The 13,956-nt window shown below is 39.9% G+C and overlaps 1 protein-coding gene across 1 annotated transcript in view; it reads right to left on the reverse strand.

The window, feature by feature from the left end:
• ZMYM6 (zinc finger MYM-type containing 6) overlaps nt 1–13,956 on the reverse strand; it is a 40,438-nt gene that overhangs the window by 11,350 nt on the left and 15,132 nt on the right. The window contains exons 12-14 of the mRNA XM_054571945.1: nt 10,261–10,408; nt 8,899–9,039; nt 8,423–8,460 (exon numbers count right to left, since the gene is read on the reverse strand). Coding sequence (XP_054427920.1) covers nt 8,423–8,460; nt 8,899–9,039; nt 10,261–10,408 — 327 coding nt within the window. The remainder of the gene's footprint in view (nt 1–8,422; nt 8,461–8,898; nt 9,040–10,260; nt 10,409–13,956) is intronic.

Raw genomic sequence — 13,956 nt, forward strand, 5'->3', positions numbered from 1 at the left:
TATTAGTATTTATTAATTATTGTATTACTTTCCATATGAGCAACTGTAAACCTACTTTTGCCCCAACCTGCACAGGACAGTCACATTTAATATGAGAGAGATGTTCCTGAAAACCCTGAATAATTCACAACTAGCAGAACTCAAGACTAATTCTCCCATATATATACAGGATGGATGCATTCTCACAGTACATAAATCTTTAATCAGTATGGAATATTTTCATAATACATATTAATAATATAAAATACTTTAATTATATAATGACATGGTTAATGACAAAGTTAATTCTATACCAGTGATTTATAAAAATATACTTCAATGTTATTTTAAAATATAGTTTAATGTACAGTGTATAATATGCCAATAACTACATAGTTAATGACAGTTCTAATGTAGTATTCTGCCTCAAAGTAATTAAATAGAAGGTTTCATTATCATCTTCCAATAACACAAATAATGGGAGAGTTAAGAGGTATTAGATTAGGACAAGCTATCCCTCCACATTATAATGAAGGGTGGTCTGAGTCCCTGAAAAACTTCTGCTAAAGAATGAATCTAATACAGTTTGTATTTTCTCTCATCATGGATTTCTTTTTTACTTTTTTATTGAATTATTGGGGTGACATTAGTTAATAAAATTATGTAGGTTTCAGATATAAAATTCTATAATACATCATCTGTATATTGTATTGTGTGTTCACCACCCCAAGTCAAGTCTCCTTCTATCACCACTTAGCCCCCCATAACCCTCTTCTACCTCCCCTCACCCCCTTTTCATTGTGGATTTTAAATTTTTTTAATTTATTGATTTTAGAGACAGAGTTGGGAAAGAAGGGAGAGAGAAAAACATTGATTTGCCATTTCATTTATTTATCCACTCACTGGTTGGTTAATTCTTGTATGTGCCCTGACCAGGGAGTGAACTAGCAATCTTGGCGTATTTCGATGACATTCTAACCAACTGAGCCAGCCAGCCAGGGCTCACTGTGGATTTCTTGATATGCAGACACACTGTCCATCTTTTGCCTTGCCACCTGGGAAGAGCAACCATGTCTGGATCATCTTCTTCAAAAATAGCAACTGTTGCTGAAATAAGGTCAAAAGCCCATGTCAGTCACTTCACTGTTGGTTGACATACTGAAGACCCAGGCTAATTGCTAGGGCTCTCTTCCTGTTCCCTTTGTTTTTCTTTTTCTTTCTTTCTCCCTTTCTTCCTTTTGTTGCTTCCAAGATGGAAAACAAATGTTTTTAGACGTATCATTAGCCATAAGAAGTCACAAAGTACCTATTGCCCCACTCCTTACATAATAAAGCTGAAAGAAATAGCTTGTGAAGAATTTCACAAGAGACATCTAGATGGTCTGAATAAGCAATAAAATTTTTTGGAATTCTAAATTCTTTAGTTCCAAAAATAGAGAAATCCTATTGTTAGATTCAACAACGAAAAGAAGAATTAAATCTGTAAGTAAATGGGCTGCCATCATGAATGACGCAGTAACTATCTGGAGCAGGAAGTTCATGACAAACGGACTACCTCAGCAGAAACAAATGGTCATTGATGTTCTTCACCTTGGAAAGGCAATAGAACCTATGACAGAAATACAGGAAAAACTAGCCTAAATGTGTAAGATCACACCATATGTCATCTTTGTATTTGGATTCAGAACCCATTTTAGTGGTAGCAAGACAACTGGTTTGGTGTGATTTATGATTCCTTGGATTACACAAAGGAAAATGAACCCAAACGTAGACTTGCAAGACTTGTCCTATATGAGTAAGAAGACCTCAAGAAAACAGAGAAAGGAACATGAGAACAAAATGAAGAAAAGGGGCTGCAAAGGCCAATGGTGGTGCTGGCAAAGTAAGCTGGAGATTGGAAAACAGGAGGAGTCAAGATTGTGCTGTGAGTTTATCTGCGGTGATTGTGCAGATTTTTCATGAGAGGATTAATAAACTAAGAACTTAAAAAAAAACTGTAAGCAAGCTAAAGATAATCCCATTACCTTGAGCTCTTCTTGGACAGGCGTGGTGCATTTTTAAGAGTAATCCAAGCCCATCTCCAGAAATGCCACAGCCTTGGGATGCCTTAAGACTTGGAAAAGATTTCTTTCGTGACTCTCACTGTAGTAATGTGCAAAATGAAGGTGACAGCCCCAAACCAGATCCTCTTTCAACAGCTCCTCCTTTAGACAATCTGTCAGTGTCCTAGAGTCAGAGAAATCAGAAATGCAGCCCTGAAATTCTTTAGGGAAAGCGCTGCTATACATTTTTCTTAACTTGTTAAAGGTCTCTTTGAATGACAACTTGGAATAGAGCATGCCCAAGTGACAATGGGGTTTGATGAAACCCTCCTCTAGGTTTGGTTCCAATGGCTCTTTGGCAGGGTGCTAGATGCATGTCCTTCACAAGAAAGGGGTGGTGTCTCCTCATGGAATGTTCTTTTCTCCTTTGCCTGCTCTTCTTCTAAGCTCCTAGAAATGAAATGAGTGAGAATTCTAGGCTCTGCTTTCCTCTGTCACCTCCAGAGAGCTTTGAGAGCTCACTGTGGAGCTGAGAAAATAATTGCTCAGAAGGCCCAGGTTGCTCCTCCCAGCTGGCAATGTGCCATTGCTGCTGCTGCCCATGGAGGGGTAGCTAGAAGGCTGGGACTGTTGGTCCAATAGCTGGTGTAGTCACACCAAGAACTACTGTTCAAATAATTTGGGTACATGACATAGTCAATAGGAAAGGCAGAACACTCTGGAACTGTTGAAAGTTTCAGTGGGATTTCCAGTCAAGATGGCGGCATAGGCAGACATGGCTCGCCTCCTCACACAACCACATCAAAATCACAACTAAAATATAGAATAACCATCCTCAGAACTGTCAAAAATCAAGTTGAATGGAAGTCTGACAACTATGGAATTAAAGAAACACATCCATCCAGATTGGTAAGAGGAAAAGAGACACAGAATGGGCTGGTCCCACATCCATGTGTAGTGGATAAGATTCGGAAGGGATATCTCAAGAACGAGGAGTCCCAGACCCACATCAGGCCCCTTGGCCTGGGCTTCCGTGCCTGGAAGATAAGTCCCCATAACTTCTGGCTGAAAAACCAGTGGGAGTCAGTGGAAGAAACTTCTGGAGTCTCAAGCAGTTCCTCTTAAAGAACCCACACATAGACTTACTCGGACTCATTCCCTCTAAGTGGGCAGCAGCTTGAAAGGCACCATTGGCATACAGGGAGGTACTGAAGTGTCCAGCATCAATGCAAGAGCTAGAGGACAGCTTTCTCCCAAGCAGAAATGTGGGCAGAGGCCATTGTCCCTTTTCTAAACCTTCTCTCTAAAAGCCACAGAGCTGGCAGGCAGGTGCCATATCTGAGGCTCCATTAACCTGGCTAACAACTGTTCTGCCCTGCCTTGGAGATCCCTGAGACTGCATCCCACCCAACTTACAGGACCACTCAAGCTGTTAACAGTCACTTTTCCATATGAATGGCTGGTCTTGGCTCATGCTTCACAACTTCCTAAATCCTCTCAAACAAGCAACAGCCAGCCTCAGTGAACCCCCAGCCCCTGTACCTATTGCAAAGTGACCCCAGGCCTGGCATAAGTAGCAGCCAGGTTAGATTCACAGCTTGGCTTTGCCTGGGAATCTCCAAGCCCAGCACAAGTACCAGCCATTTCAGTCTGCTTATAGCTCATGTGGGGTGGCCCTGGGCAAAATACAGGCCAGGGCTGGCCTTGGTCTGCACCACCCAAGAAACCTCAAGGCCAGTGCACCCAGTGAACAGTTACAGACCATATCAGAGCACCACTACCATGCCCCTTCATAGATGATCCTCCACAGAGGGCTGAGGTTGGTGATCAGTGGTCACAGCCAGTCCTTAGAGCTGACTAGCCTGGGTAAATCCCTCCCATTGACCTGCCAACAGCAATCAAGGCTCAACTACAAGAGGAGGGGGTACTCAGCCCACACAAAGGGTGCACCTCAAGTGTTCAGCTTGGGTGATGGGGAGGCTGTGCCACCAGACCCTACAGGACAGCTACTACATTAGGCCATGCTACCAAGACATTAAGTCATGGAAGTTCTACCTAATACATAGGAACAAACACAGGGAGGCTACCAAAATGACGAAACAAATAATCATGGCCCAAATGAAAGAACAGATCAAAACTCCAGAAAAAGAACTAAAAGAAAAGTAGATAAGCAATCTATCAGATTCAGAGTTCCAAAAACTGGTTATAAGGATGCTCAAGGAACTTACCGAGGACCTCAACAGCATAAAAAAAATCCAATCAGAAATGATGTATACACTAATTGATAAAAGAACAATTTAAAGGGAAACAATAGTAGAGTGGATGAAGACAAAAACCAAATCAATAATTTGGAACATAAGAAAGCAGAAAACAACCAATCAGAACAAGAAGAAAAAAGATTCAAAAAAAATGAGGAAAGCATAACAGCCTCTGGGACAACTTCAAGAGGCCCAACGTGTGCATCATAGGGGTGCAAGAAGGAGAAGCAAGAAACTGGAAATCCATTTGAAAAAAAAATGAAAGAAAACTTCCGTAATTTCATGAAGGAAATAGATATGTAAGCCAAGGAAGCACAGAGAATCCCAAACAAGATGGATGCAAAGAGGCCCACTCCAAGATACATCATAATCAAAATGCCAAAGGTTAAAGATAAAGAGAGAATCTTAAAAGCAGCAAGAGAAAAGCAGTTAGTTACCTAAAGGGAGTTCCCATAAGACTGTCAGCTAATTTCTCTAAAGAAACTGGCAAGAAATATTCAAAGTCATGAAAACCAGGGACCTACAGCCAAGATTGCTTTACCCAGCAAAGATACTATTTGGAATCAAAGGACAGATAAAGAGCTTCCCAGACAAGGTAAAAAACTAATGGATATGGAATTCATCATCACCATGACATTATTATATGAAATGTTAAAAGGATTTATTTAAGATGATCAAAACTATGAAAATAAAATGGCAATAAATACATACCTATCAACAAATAAATCTAAAAAACAAACTAAGCAAACAAGAAGAACAGAGACTGAAACATAGATATGGAGAGCATTTTGATGGTGCCAGATGGGAGCAGCATGTGGGGGAAGGGGGGAAGAGGTGAAGGGATTAAGTACAAATAGGTAGTTACAGAATAGCCATGGGGGTGTAAAGTACAGTACAGGAAAAGGAGTAGCCAAAGAACTCATTCACAAGACCCATGACCATGAACAATGATGTAAGGATTGCCTGAGGGAAAGGGGAGTGCCGAGTGGAGGGGGGCCAAGGGGGAAACGTTGGGACAACTGTAATAGCATTATCAATAAAACATAATTTTTTAAAAAAACAGAAGAAAGTTTTGGTGAGATAGGCTCCTGGGAGAAAGTGACTGCGGAGACCTCATCCACATTGGACCAGTCATTTCCTGAAGAGGCGTGCTCTATCACCGCCTCCCTTTCTCCAGGCTTTCGGCTTTCTAAAGGAGAGTCAGAGTCAGCCAAAAACTCCAGGGGTGGAGAGTGTGTCAGTAATTGTCCTTCCATCACCAAGCGGCTCCTCCCTGGGTTTCTCCTAAGGCTATATCTCCACTCCTCTGTCACAGACGCTGCTCCTCTCCAGCACAGCCTTTTTTTCCTTTCACTCTGATCTCTGGGGCTGACTCTTTCTCTTTCTGAGGAGGAGACACAGTGATACTTTTGGCTGGTCCTTCTCCACAGTTAGAATGCTCTCCTATGTGTGGTTTTGCCCTAGTGGCAGAATTTCCCTTCCTTTCTGGCATGGACTCTCCGAGAATGCCCTAGATAGCCTTCAGGTAGATCATTACAGAGCTTTGGTCTCAACGTCTTTCCCTCTTCCTTTTCTGAACCTTGTTCGGTTCCTCAATTGTATCATTTTAACTCAAACGTTCATGGAATCACAAGGACTGTCTTTGGAATTAACCTTAAGGCTGCAGGTTTCTCCTCTAAAAAGCCATTTCTTCTAGAGAGAAGTTGGCAGGGCACAGAAGGAACCACCATATGCTCCGAATCAGGCAGCCACTGGAACAGCCCTCTCCACACCTGTGCCAGAGGAATGGGAATAGGATGAGGAGGAGACATTTTTCCAGCTGGAGGAGTCCCAGGACAACCTCAATGTGCAGGCCATATCATCCTCCTCCTGGGCTTTCACGCACTTGGGGCTGCTGGCCTCTCCTGGATGTGACACAGAGCTATGAGCTGGCCGTCTGGTGGAGGCCCTGTCACTGCACCTGCAGGAACACCCATCCGACATGCTGCTCCAGTGATACTTGACCTTGGGCAGCTCCCACGCCATTGGCACCTTTCCCTCTTCTTTCCACTGCCCACCACAGTTCTCTGTTTCAGAGATGCCAAAACACTTTGGAAATGTCAAAACACTGCAAGATTTACTGAAGGCTTCGGTTAGGTTTCCAAACCCACAATGTGTCTCCCCAATTACCAAATGTTTTAGTTTCCACAGAGCTACTTTGGAGATGTCCAAGTGCTTCAAAAGACTACAGGCGCTTTAAGGCCTACACTGGAGGCCAGAGCCGCAGCCCCTGGGGAGGCCCGCAGCCCGGAGGCCCGCCGCGCAATGGGCTTCAGGGCAGGGCCAGACTAGTGTGTGGCCCTCCCTGCTCCCGCGGCCCTGCCAGGAAGGCTGCCTTTCCCGTCCCTTCGCCACCACAGCCCCGACTGCCCACGTGCCGACCACCCCAATCCTGTGGCCACTGTCAGAGATCTGACTCCACAGGACCTTTATTTTTCTAATTCTAGCAAGGCTTCCTTTATTAATTCATGGGGATCAACCTAAGCAAAATTTCAACATCCCCTTCATCAACCTTGTACAAATTTACCTTCTTTACCACTTGCACATTCTTTATTAGCAGGGGTTATGTTGCCTTCCAAGTTAAAGCCTCTTTAAATTATGGTACATTTGAAATGTTTGATAGCTTTGGAGTTAGCAGATATATCGCTTGCCTGCTCATGTTTATATTCTTAATACCTTGGTGGGCTTTAAAATTGGAAAACCAGGGCAGGATAGATGGAGGGGGGCAAAGAGGGGAAAATTGAGACACGTGTAATAGCATAAACAATAAAATGATTTTTAATAAAATAAATTCAGAAAACCAGCTATGACTTGTAGTAAACCTTTTTGTTTCACTTGTCACCTCCTTTCAAATCATCAAAATTACTTCATGCCCTGACTGGTGTGGCTCAGTGGGCTGGGTGTCGTCCTGCAAATGTAAACGTCACCAGTTCGATTCCTGTCAGGGCACGTGCCTAGGTTGCAAGCCAGGTCCCCAAAAGGGGGCATACAAGAGGCAACTGACTGATGTTTCTCTTGCACATGGATATTTCTCTCCCTTTTTCCCTCCCTTCTCCTCTCTCTAAATAAATAAAATCTTTAACAAAATACTTCATGCCTTAGCATAGATGATAGCTTGACCTTAGGGGTGCATTATGTCATCACTGATCTTAGAGCTGTGTTACCACAGTTTTACCCATTTATTCCATTATCCTTGCCTGGTTATAAGATCATTTTGTGAACTAAAGGGTGTACCTGCTTTACTGGTGCTTTGGTTTTTATGAGCATTATCTCTAATATTCTGCAGGATGTACTCTCCTAAATTAACAGGATGAGATATCGCAGCAGTAGTCTGGCAACCTTCACAGAGTTTTATCACATTTAACTTCTGTTCCAAATTTATTAAATTCTGGGCACACTTTTTAGCACCATCACTTTAATGAATCTGAATGACAGTTATTTGATATAAAAAATGATTTTGAATTGTATCAACAGCAAATGTTAAGAGAGCAGTTCACAGTCACCAAAAACATTAACCTAAGATCTAAGACATTAGGTTCATGTGATATTGATAAAAAGTGATGGGAATTTTGTTTTCCTGCCAAGTGATGCTGACATAAGACAATAATGACATAGTTTGTAACCCTTTCAGCCTGCCAGATTTGAAATTATGCATTTTATCCAAATTCTTTTAATTTTGGGAATTTTTACAATATTTCAAATTTGAGACATAAAGTGGGGTTTAAATATTTTCACTTTGCACTATTTTCAGCCTGGCATAATTCAAAGATGCATACAATGACACTATACTGAACTTTTTCAAGAGACTTTCTAGTCTAAAAGGAAATGACTTGAATGTAGTAAAAGAGAAAAATAAACAGATGGAATTAACAAGTATTTAAAGAAATTAAGGCACCACACAAATAATAAATCAGAAATGCATTCTTATTAATAATGTAATTTTAAGATCTGAAAACAAAAACTAATGAATAATATATTACTCCACTTTTTTAAAGACTAAGCTGTAAACAGAAATGTACTCAGATATATATATATATATAGAAGGCTATATCCAAAATAAAAATAAAGTAGCATTAGCAGGCAAATATTAACAATTAAACTTACATCTTCGATGATCTTTGCTGCCTCTGTAGTAACTGCATCTGTTGTAAATTAAAACATACATTATTATGTGTAGAATATACAAAAGTACACACTGAAACCAAGAAGTTACTTTCTTCTCATTAAGGTGATCTAGAGTCTAGTCCAGAACTTCTCAAAAATGGCCCAAAAATACTCAGCTTCAGTATCACTTGGAGTTCTTGGTAAAGGTAAGGATTCCTGAGCTGCAATCCCATCCTACCATACTAGAATCTCTGGTGATAAAGGCAGCTATATTAAAATTATTTGCATTCTTAAAAAAATAAACCACACATGCCACTTCCTTCCCTCTCCATTCTACCCTACTTGCTACCACACTTCCCTTCAAGACAGAGGAGCATGTTTCCCAATATAAGTATAAATATTACTAATAACAGCTGCACACACTAGACAACCCTCATTTCCACAGTCTAAACAAATGCCTTTATGCCAAGTCATACCTTTTAAAACACTGTTAGTGTTCCCTGTGGACTGGGCAGGAGATACTTTTGCTAATGACACCACACAGGTTATAACTGGTGTTGTATTTGTCTTTGCAGAAGGCAGCTCCATTGAAGTAGTTGGTGCTTTAGAAATATTTGCTGCTTAAAATAAAAAGGTAAGACCTAGTATAAACGAAAGGGTATCACATACACACATTCACAAAACCATATAACAACTAAATTTTCAAGATGCAATGCAAATATCTAACTATGTATAATGTTGGATTGGGTGATACTGGTCAGATTAGTGTTCATTAGGACTTAAAGAGAGGCTGATTCTCTAAAATTATAAACTTCAAGTGGTATTTAACAAATAAAAATAAAAGGTCTTATCTTTAGGTTTAGTTGGGCTTTTCTATGTGTGAAAAATATTAAAACTTCTACACCTGTGCTGCTTTAAATAAAAATTTGACATGACAATTTTATTTATAAGTAAGTAGGTAACATAGGTGTCCATTCACATAAGAACACCAGTTTTGTTAACCTATGTCACAGAGTGAAAATTCTACCACCCACCTGACTAATCTCAGGGAACAGATGATAAAAAATATTAGCTAGAAGGCATATCTGGGTTAAGATGATGATTATTAAGATTGCAAAGGCAAACAAGAGCCAGACTGTAAGGAGCCAAAGCACATGGACTCTGTCAATTTAGCAGCACTGCAGGCTTTGATCAGAGAACATAATATCAAACGTTTTTAATCTAACTCAGAGAAGTTGTACTTCAGGGAACTACTTTAAAAATATGCAATCTATCTATCTATTCATATGGATATTTTGACCACATTAGCTGTCCTACTTGCAAAATTATTTTATTCTTAGCCAAGAAAAACATTGCTACCCATGAAGAACTGGTCTACTTTATTTTCTGATATAATTAATGTGTTGTTCTTTTTTCCTTGGCTACAAACAAGCTCTGGATCAAATCTTATGCCAGTCACAGCAACTATATTAACACGCTATATCCTCTCTCTTTGTCTTCTCTAATTTTCTATTTTTATTTCTAGTTTATTAACTGAATAGCATATATCCCTAGTGTGGTTATTTATATACAGATAGAGTCAAACAAAAGCAATTAAATCTAATTTTCCTATAAGATTAGTGTTTCTATATTTATTATTCTTGGTGTGTTTGATTATGACAGCAAAAAGCATCAGGATTAATTTTCCCTCAAGGGCAATCTTTAAGGTTTCCTACCAGAAAATTTAAGGAAATTCAGGCTATCTGAATGCAGGGAAATTTTGTTTTTATTATATTATTTACAACTGTGTATGCCGATATTATATCCTAGCACTGACACAAAGATCCCATTAATTTTACCTTTACTTTGTGAATCAGAGTCATTTGTAGTTTGTTGATGACAAAACTCCAAAACACAGAACAGGTTACAAAAATGTTTGATGTCTCCTCTCCATTTTACGGACTCATTTAGCTTACCCTGTCGTTTACAAGCATCACACTTGGCCATCTGAGAAAGAAATGTAAGAGAGGATAGGCTTAAAACAATAAAAAAATTAAAAAATAACATGAATCAGTTGCGATCACAAAATGTAAGACTTCTACCAATGATACATCCAATAAGGGGTTAACGTCCAAAATTTATAAAGAACTCAACACCAGAAAAGCAAACAATCCAATTAAGAAATGGGCTAAGGACCTGAATAGACACTTCTCCCAAGAGAACATACAGATGGACAATAAACATATGAAAGGATGCTCAACATTACTAATCATCAGTAAGAATAGACACTTCTCCCAAGAGAACATGCAGATGGACAATAAACATATGAAAGGATGCTCAACATCACTAATCATCAGTAAGATATTCAGAGTCCAATGAAGACATCATTCTCACGCCTGTCAGAATGGCTATCATCAATAAATCAACAAACAAGTGTTGGTGAGGACATAGAGAAAAGGGGACCCTCACTGCTGGTGGGTATGTAAATGGAAAACAGTATAGGAGCTCCTCAGAAAATTTTCATAATATACGAATGGAACTGCCTTATGACCCACTTTTCTACTTTTGGGCATTTATTCAAAGAAACCCAAAATACTAATTAGAAAGAATATATACACCCTCAGGTTCATTACAGCATTATTTACAATAGCTAAGCCATGGAAGCACCCCAAGTATACATCAACAAATGAGTGGATAAAAAAGCTGTGGTACATATATATAATGGAATATTACTCAGCCATAAAAAAGAATGAAATCTTACCATTTGCAACAGCATGGATGGACCTAGAGTTATGCTGAATGAAATAAGTCAGTCAGAGAAAGACAAATATCATGTGATTTCATTTATATATAGAATCTAAAGCACAGAATAAATGAACAAAATTGAAACAGACACACATATAGAGAGAACACACTGATGGCAGTCAGAGGAGAGGGATGTTGGAGGACTGGGTGAAAAAGGGAAAGGGATTAAGAAGCACAAAATGGTAGTTATAAAATAGTCATGGAGATGTAAAGTACAGCATAGAGAATAGTCAATAATATTGTAATAACTCTGCACAGTAGCAGGCAGGTACTTGAAATATCAGGGGAACACTTTGTAAAATATATGATTGTCTAATCTCTATGCTATGCATCTGAAGCTAGTACAAAATAATATTAAATATAAACTGCAATTAAAATATAAAAATGTATATTGTGGTTAAAAATATAGATTCTTGGTCCCCGGCATGATGGAGGTGTAGGTAGACACACCTTGCCTCATTACACAACCATAAGAAGGAACACAACAACTTAAAAATGAAAATCACCCAGAAAAACACCTACAACTGTACAGAAGTGCAACAGCCAAAAATTTTAAAAAGCTATGTTCATCCAGACAGATATGAGAGGCGGTGACGGGGAATCTGAGCAGGGAGGACTTGGTGTGGCAGCAGGCAGCGGGAGACAATGAGCAGCCCCACGTTCACATATGGTGGATAAAAATCAGGTGGGCACTTTGTGAGCAAACGAGTCCAGCCCCAGGCCAGACTGTGCAGACCAGGGCTCCAGGGCCAGAAAAAATAAAGACGAGTAACTTCTGGCTATAAACCCAGTGGAGACTGGGGTGGGGGAAGAAACTCCTGGTACATAAGCAAACCTACCCACCCTGGGAACCACAACCAGGACGGCAGCTGGAGGAACATCAGTTGCATATGGGAAATGGGTATAGTGGCTGGACACAGGGCGAGGGCCAGGCAAGCCCCTACAAATCAGCCAGCAATGGGACTGTCCCCTCTTTGACCCTTCCCCGACACACAGAGACACAGTTGGCCAGCGCAGGCAAATGCCCAAGGCTCTGCCCCACACGACTTAACAGGAGCACTGAAACAGAATCCAAGTGGCTCTTCCTAGTACACAGATACAGGGAGGCTGCCAAAATCAGGAGACAAAGAAATATGGCCCAAATGAAAGAACAAAACAGAACTGCAGAAAAAGAACTAAGCGATGCAGAGATAGACAACCTATCAGATGCAGAGTTCAAACACAGGTGACCAAGATGCTCAAAGATCTCACTGAATACAGCAAAAGCATAAGAGAAAAAAATGAAGGCTCTACTAAGGGAAATAAAGAAAAACCCACAGGAAACCAACAGTGAAGGCAAGGAAGCCCGATTCAAACTGATGATTTGGAACATAAGGAAGAAATAAACATTCAACCAGAATAAAATGAAGAAACAAGAACTCAAAAAAATGAGGAGAGTTTAAGACAACTCTGGGGCATCTCCAAAAGGGCCAACAACTGAATCATAAGGATGCCAAAAGGAGAAGAGGAAGAGCAAGAAACTGAATACTTACTTAAAAAAAATAATGAAAGAAAACTTCCTTAATTTGGCAAAGGAAGTAGACATACAAGTCCAGGAAACACATAGAATCCCAAACAAGCTGAACCCAAAGAGGTCCACACCAAGACACATCATAATTAAAATGCAAAAGATAAAAGATAAAGAGAGAATCTTAAAAGCAGTAAGAGAAAGGCAGAGAGCTACCTACAAAGAAGTCCCCATAAGACTATCAGCTGATTTCTCCCATCCAAGTACTAACCAGGCCCAACCCTGCTTAGCGTCTGAGATCAGAGGAGATCGTGTGCGTTCAGGGTGGTATGGTTGTAGACTGATTTCTCAAGAGAAATTTTGCAGGCAAGAAGGGAATGGCAAGAACTATACAAAGTCCTTAGTATGAACTATGAAAAGCAAGGACCTACAACCAAAATTATTCTATCCAGCAAACCTATCATCTAGAATTGAGGGAGAGATAAAGTGCCTCCCAGACAAGGTAAAGCTAAAGAAGTTCATCATCACCAAACCCTTATTATATGAAATGTTAAAGGGACTTATTTAAGAAAAATATAAGTATGAACATTAAAATGACAACAAACTCACAACCATCAACAACTGAATCTAAAAAACAAACTAAGCAAACAACTAGAACAGGAATAGAAACATAGATATGGAGATCATTTGGAGGGTTAGATCATTTGGAGGGTTATCAGCTGGGAGGAGGAAGGGGGAAAATGAAGAAAAAGGTACAGGGAATAAGCAGCATAACTAGGTAGGTACAAAATACACAGGAGCAGGTTAAGAACAATATAGGCAATGGAGAAGCCAAAGAACCTACATGCCCAACCCATGGACACATGAACTAAGCAGAAATGTTGGAGGGAAGGAGGGACCTAGGAGGAGGGGGCTAAGGGGGAAAAACTGGGACAATTATAAGAGCATAATCAATTAAATATACTTTAAAAAAAGAAAAAATATATATTTTTAATTGTTTCACATAGATACCCTCAACTAAGAGAGTATGAAAGTTGATCTCCTGTTTCCCAAATTACCAATGAAGAAATCTAGAGATAGGTTCTACTTCTGAAAGGTTAAGAGGCAGTATATTGCAGTAGGAAGAATAAGGGCTTTGGAGTCATAAAGGCTTTGAGTCACTCAGCAAATATCTAATGAGGGATTCTTGGTCTTGAGCGCTAAGATAGGTCCTGGTCATATTAATATAATTATGAAAAGACAT

The sequence above is a fragment of the Pteronotus mesoamericanus genome, unplaced genomic scaffold (assembly GCF_021234165.1).
Source record: "Pteronotus mesoamericanus isolate MK-2021 breed Mesoamerican mustached bat unplaced genomic scaffold, CSHL_Meso_final contig_221, whole genome shotgun sequence".
NCBI classification, from domain to species: Eukaryota; Metazoa; Chordata; class Mammalia; order Chiroptera; family Mormoopidae; genus Pteronotus; species Pteronotus mesoamericanus.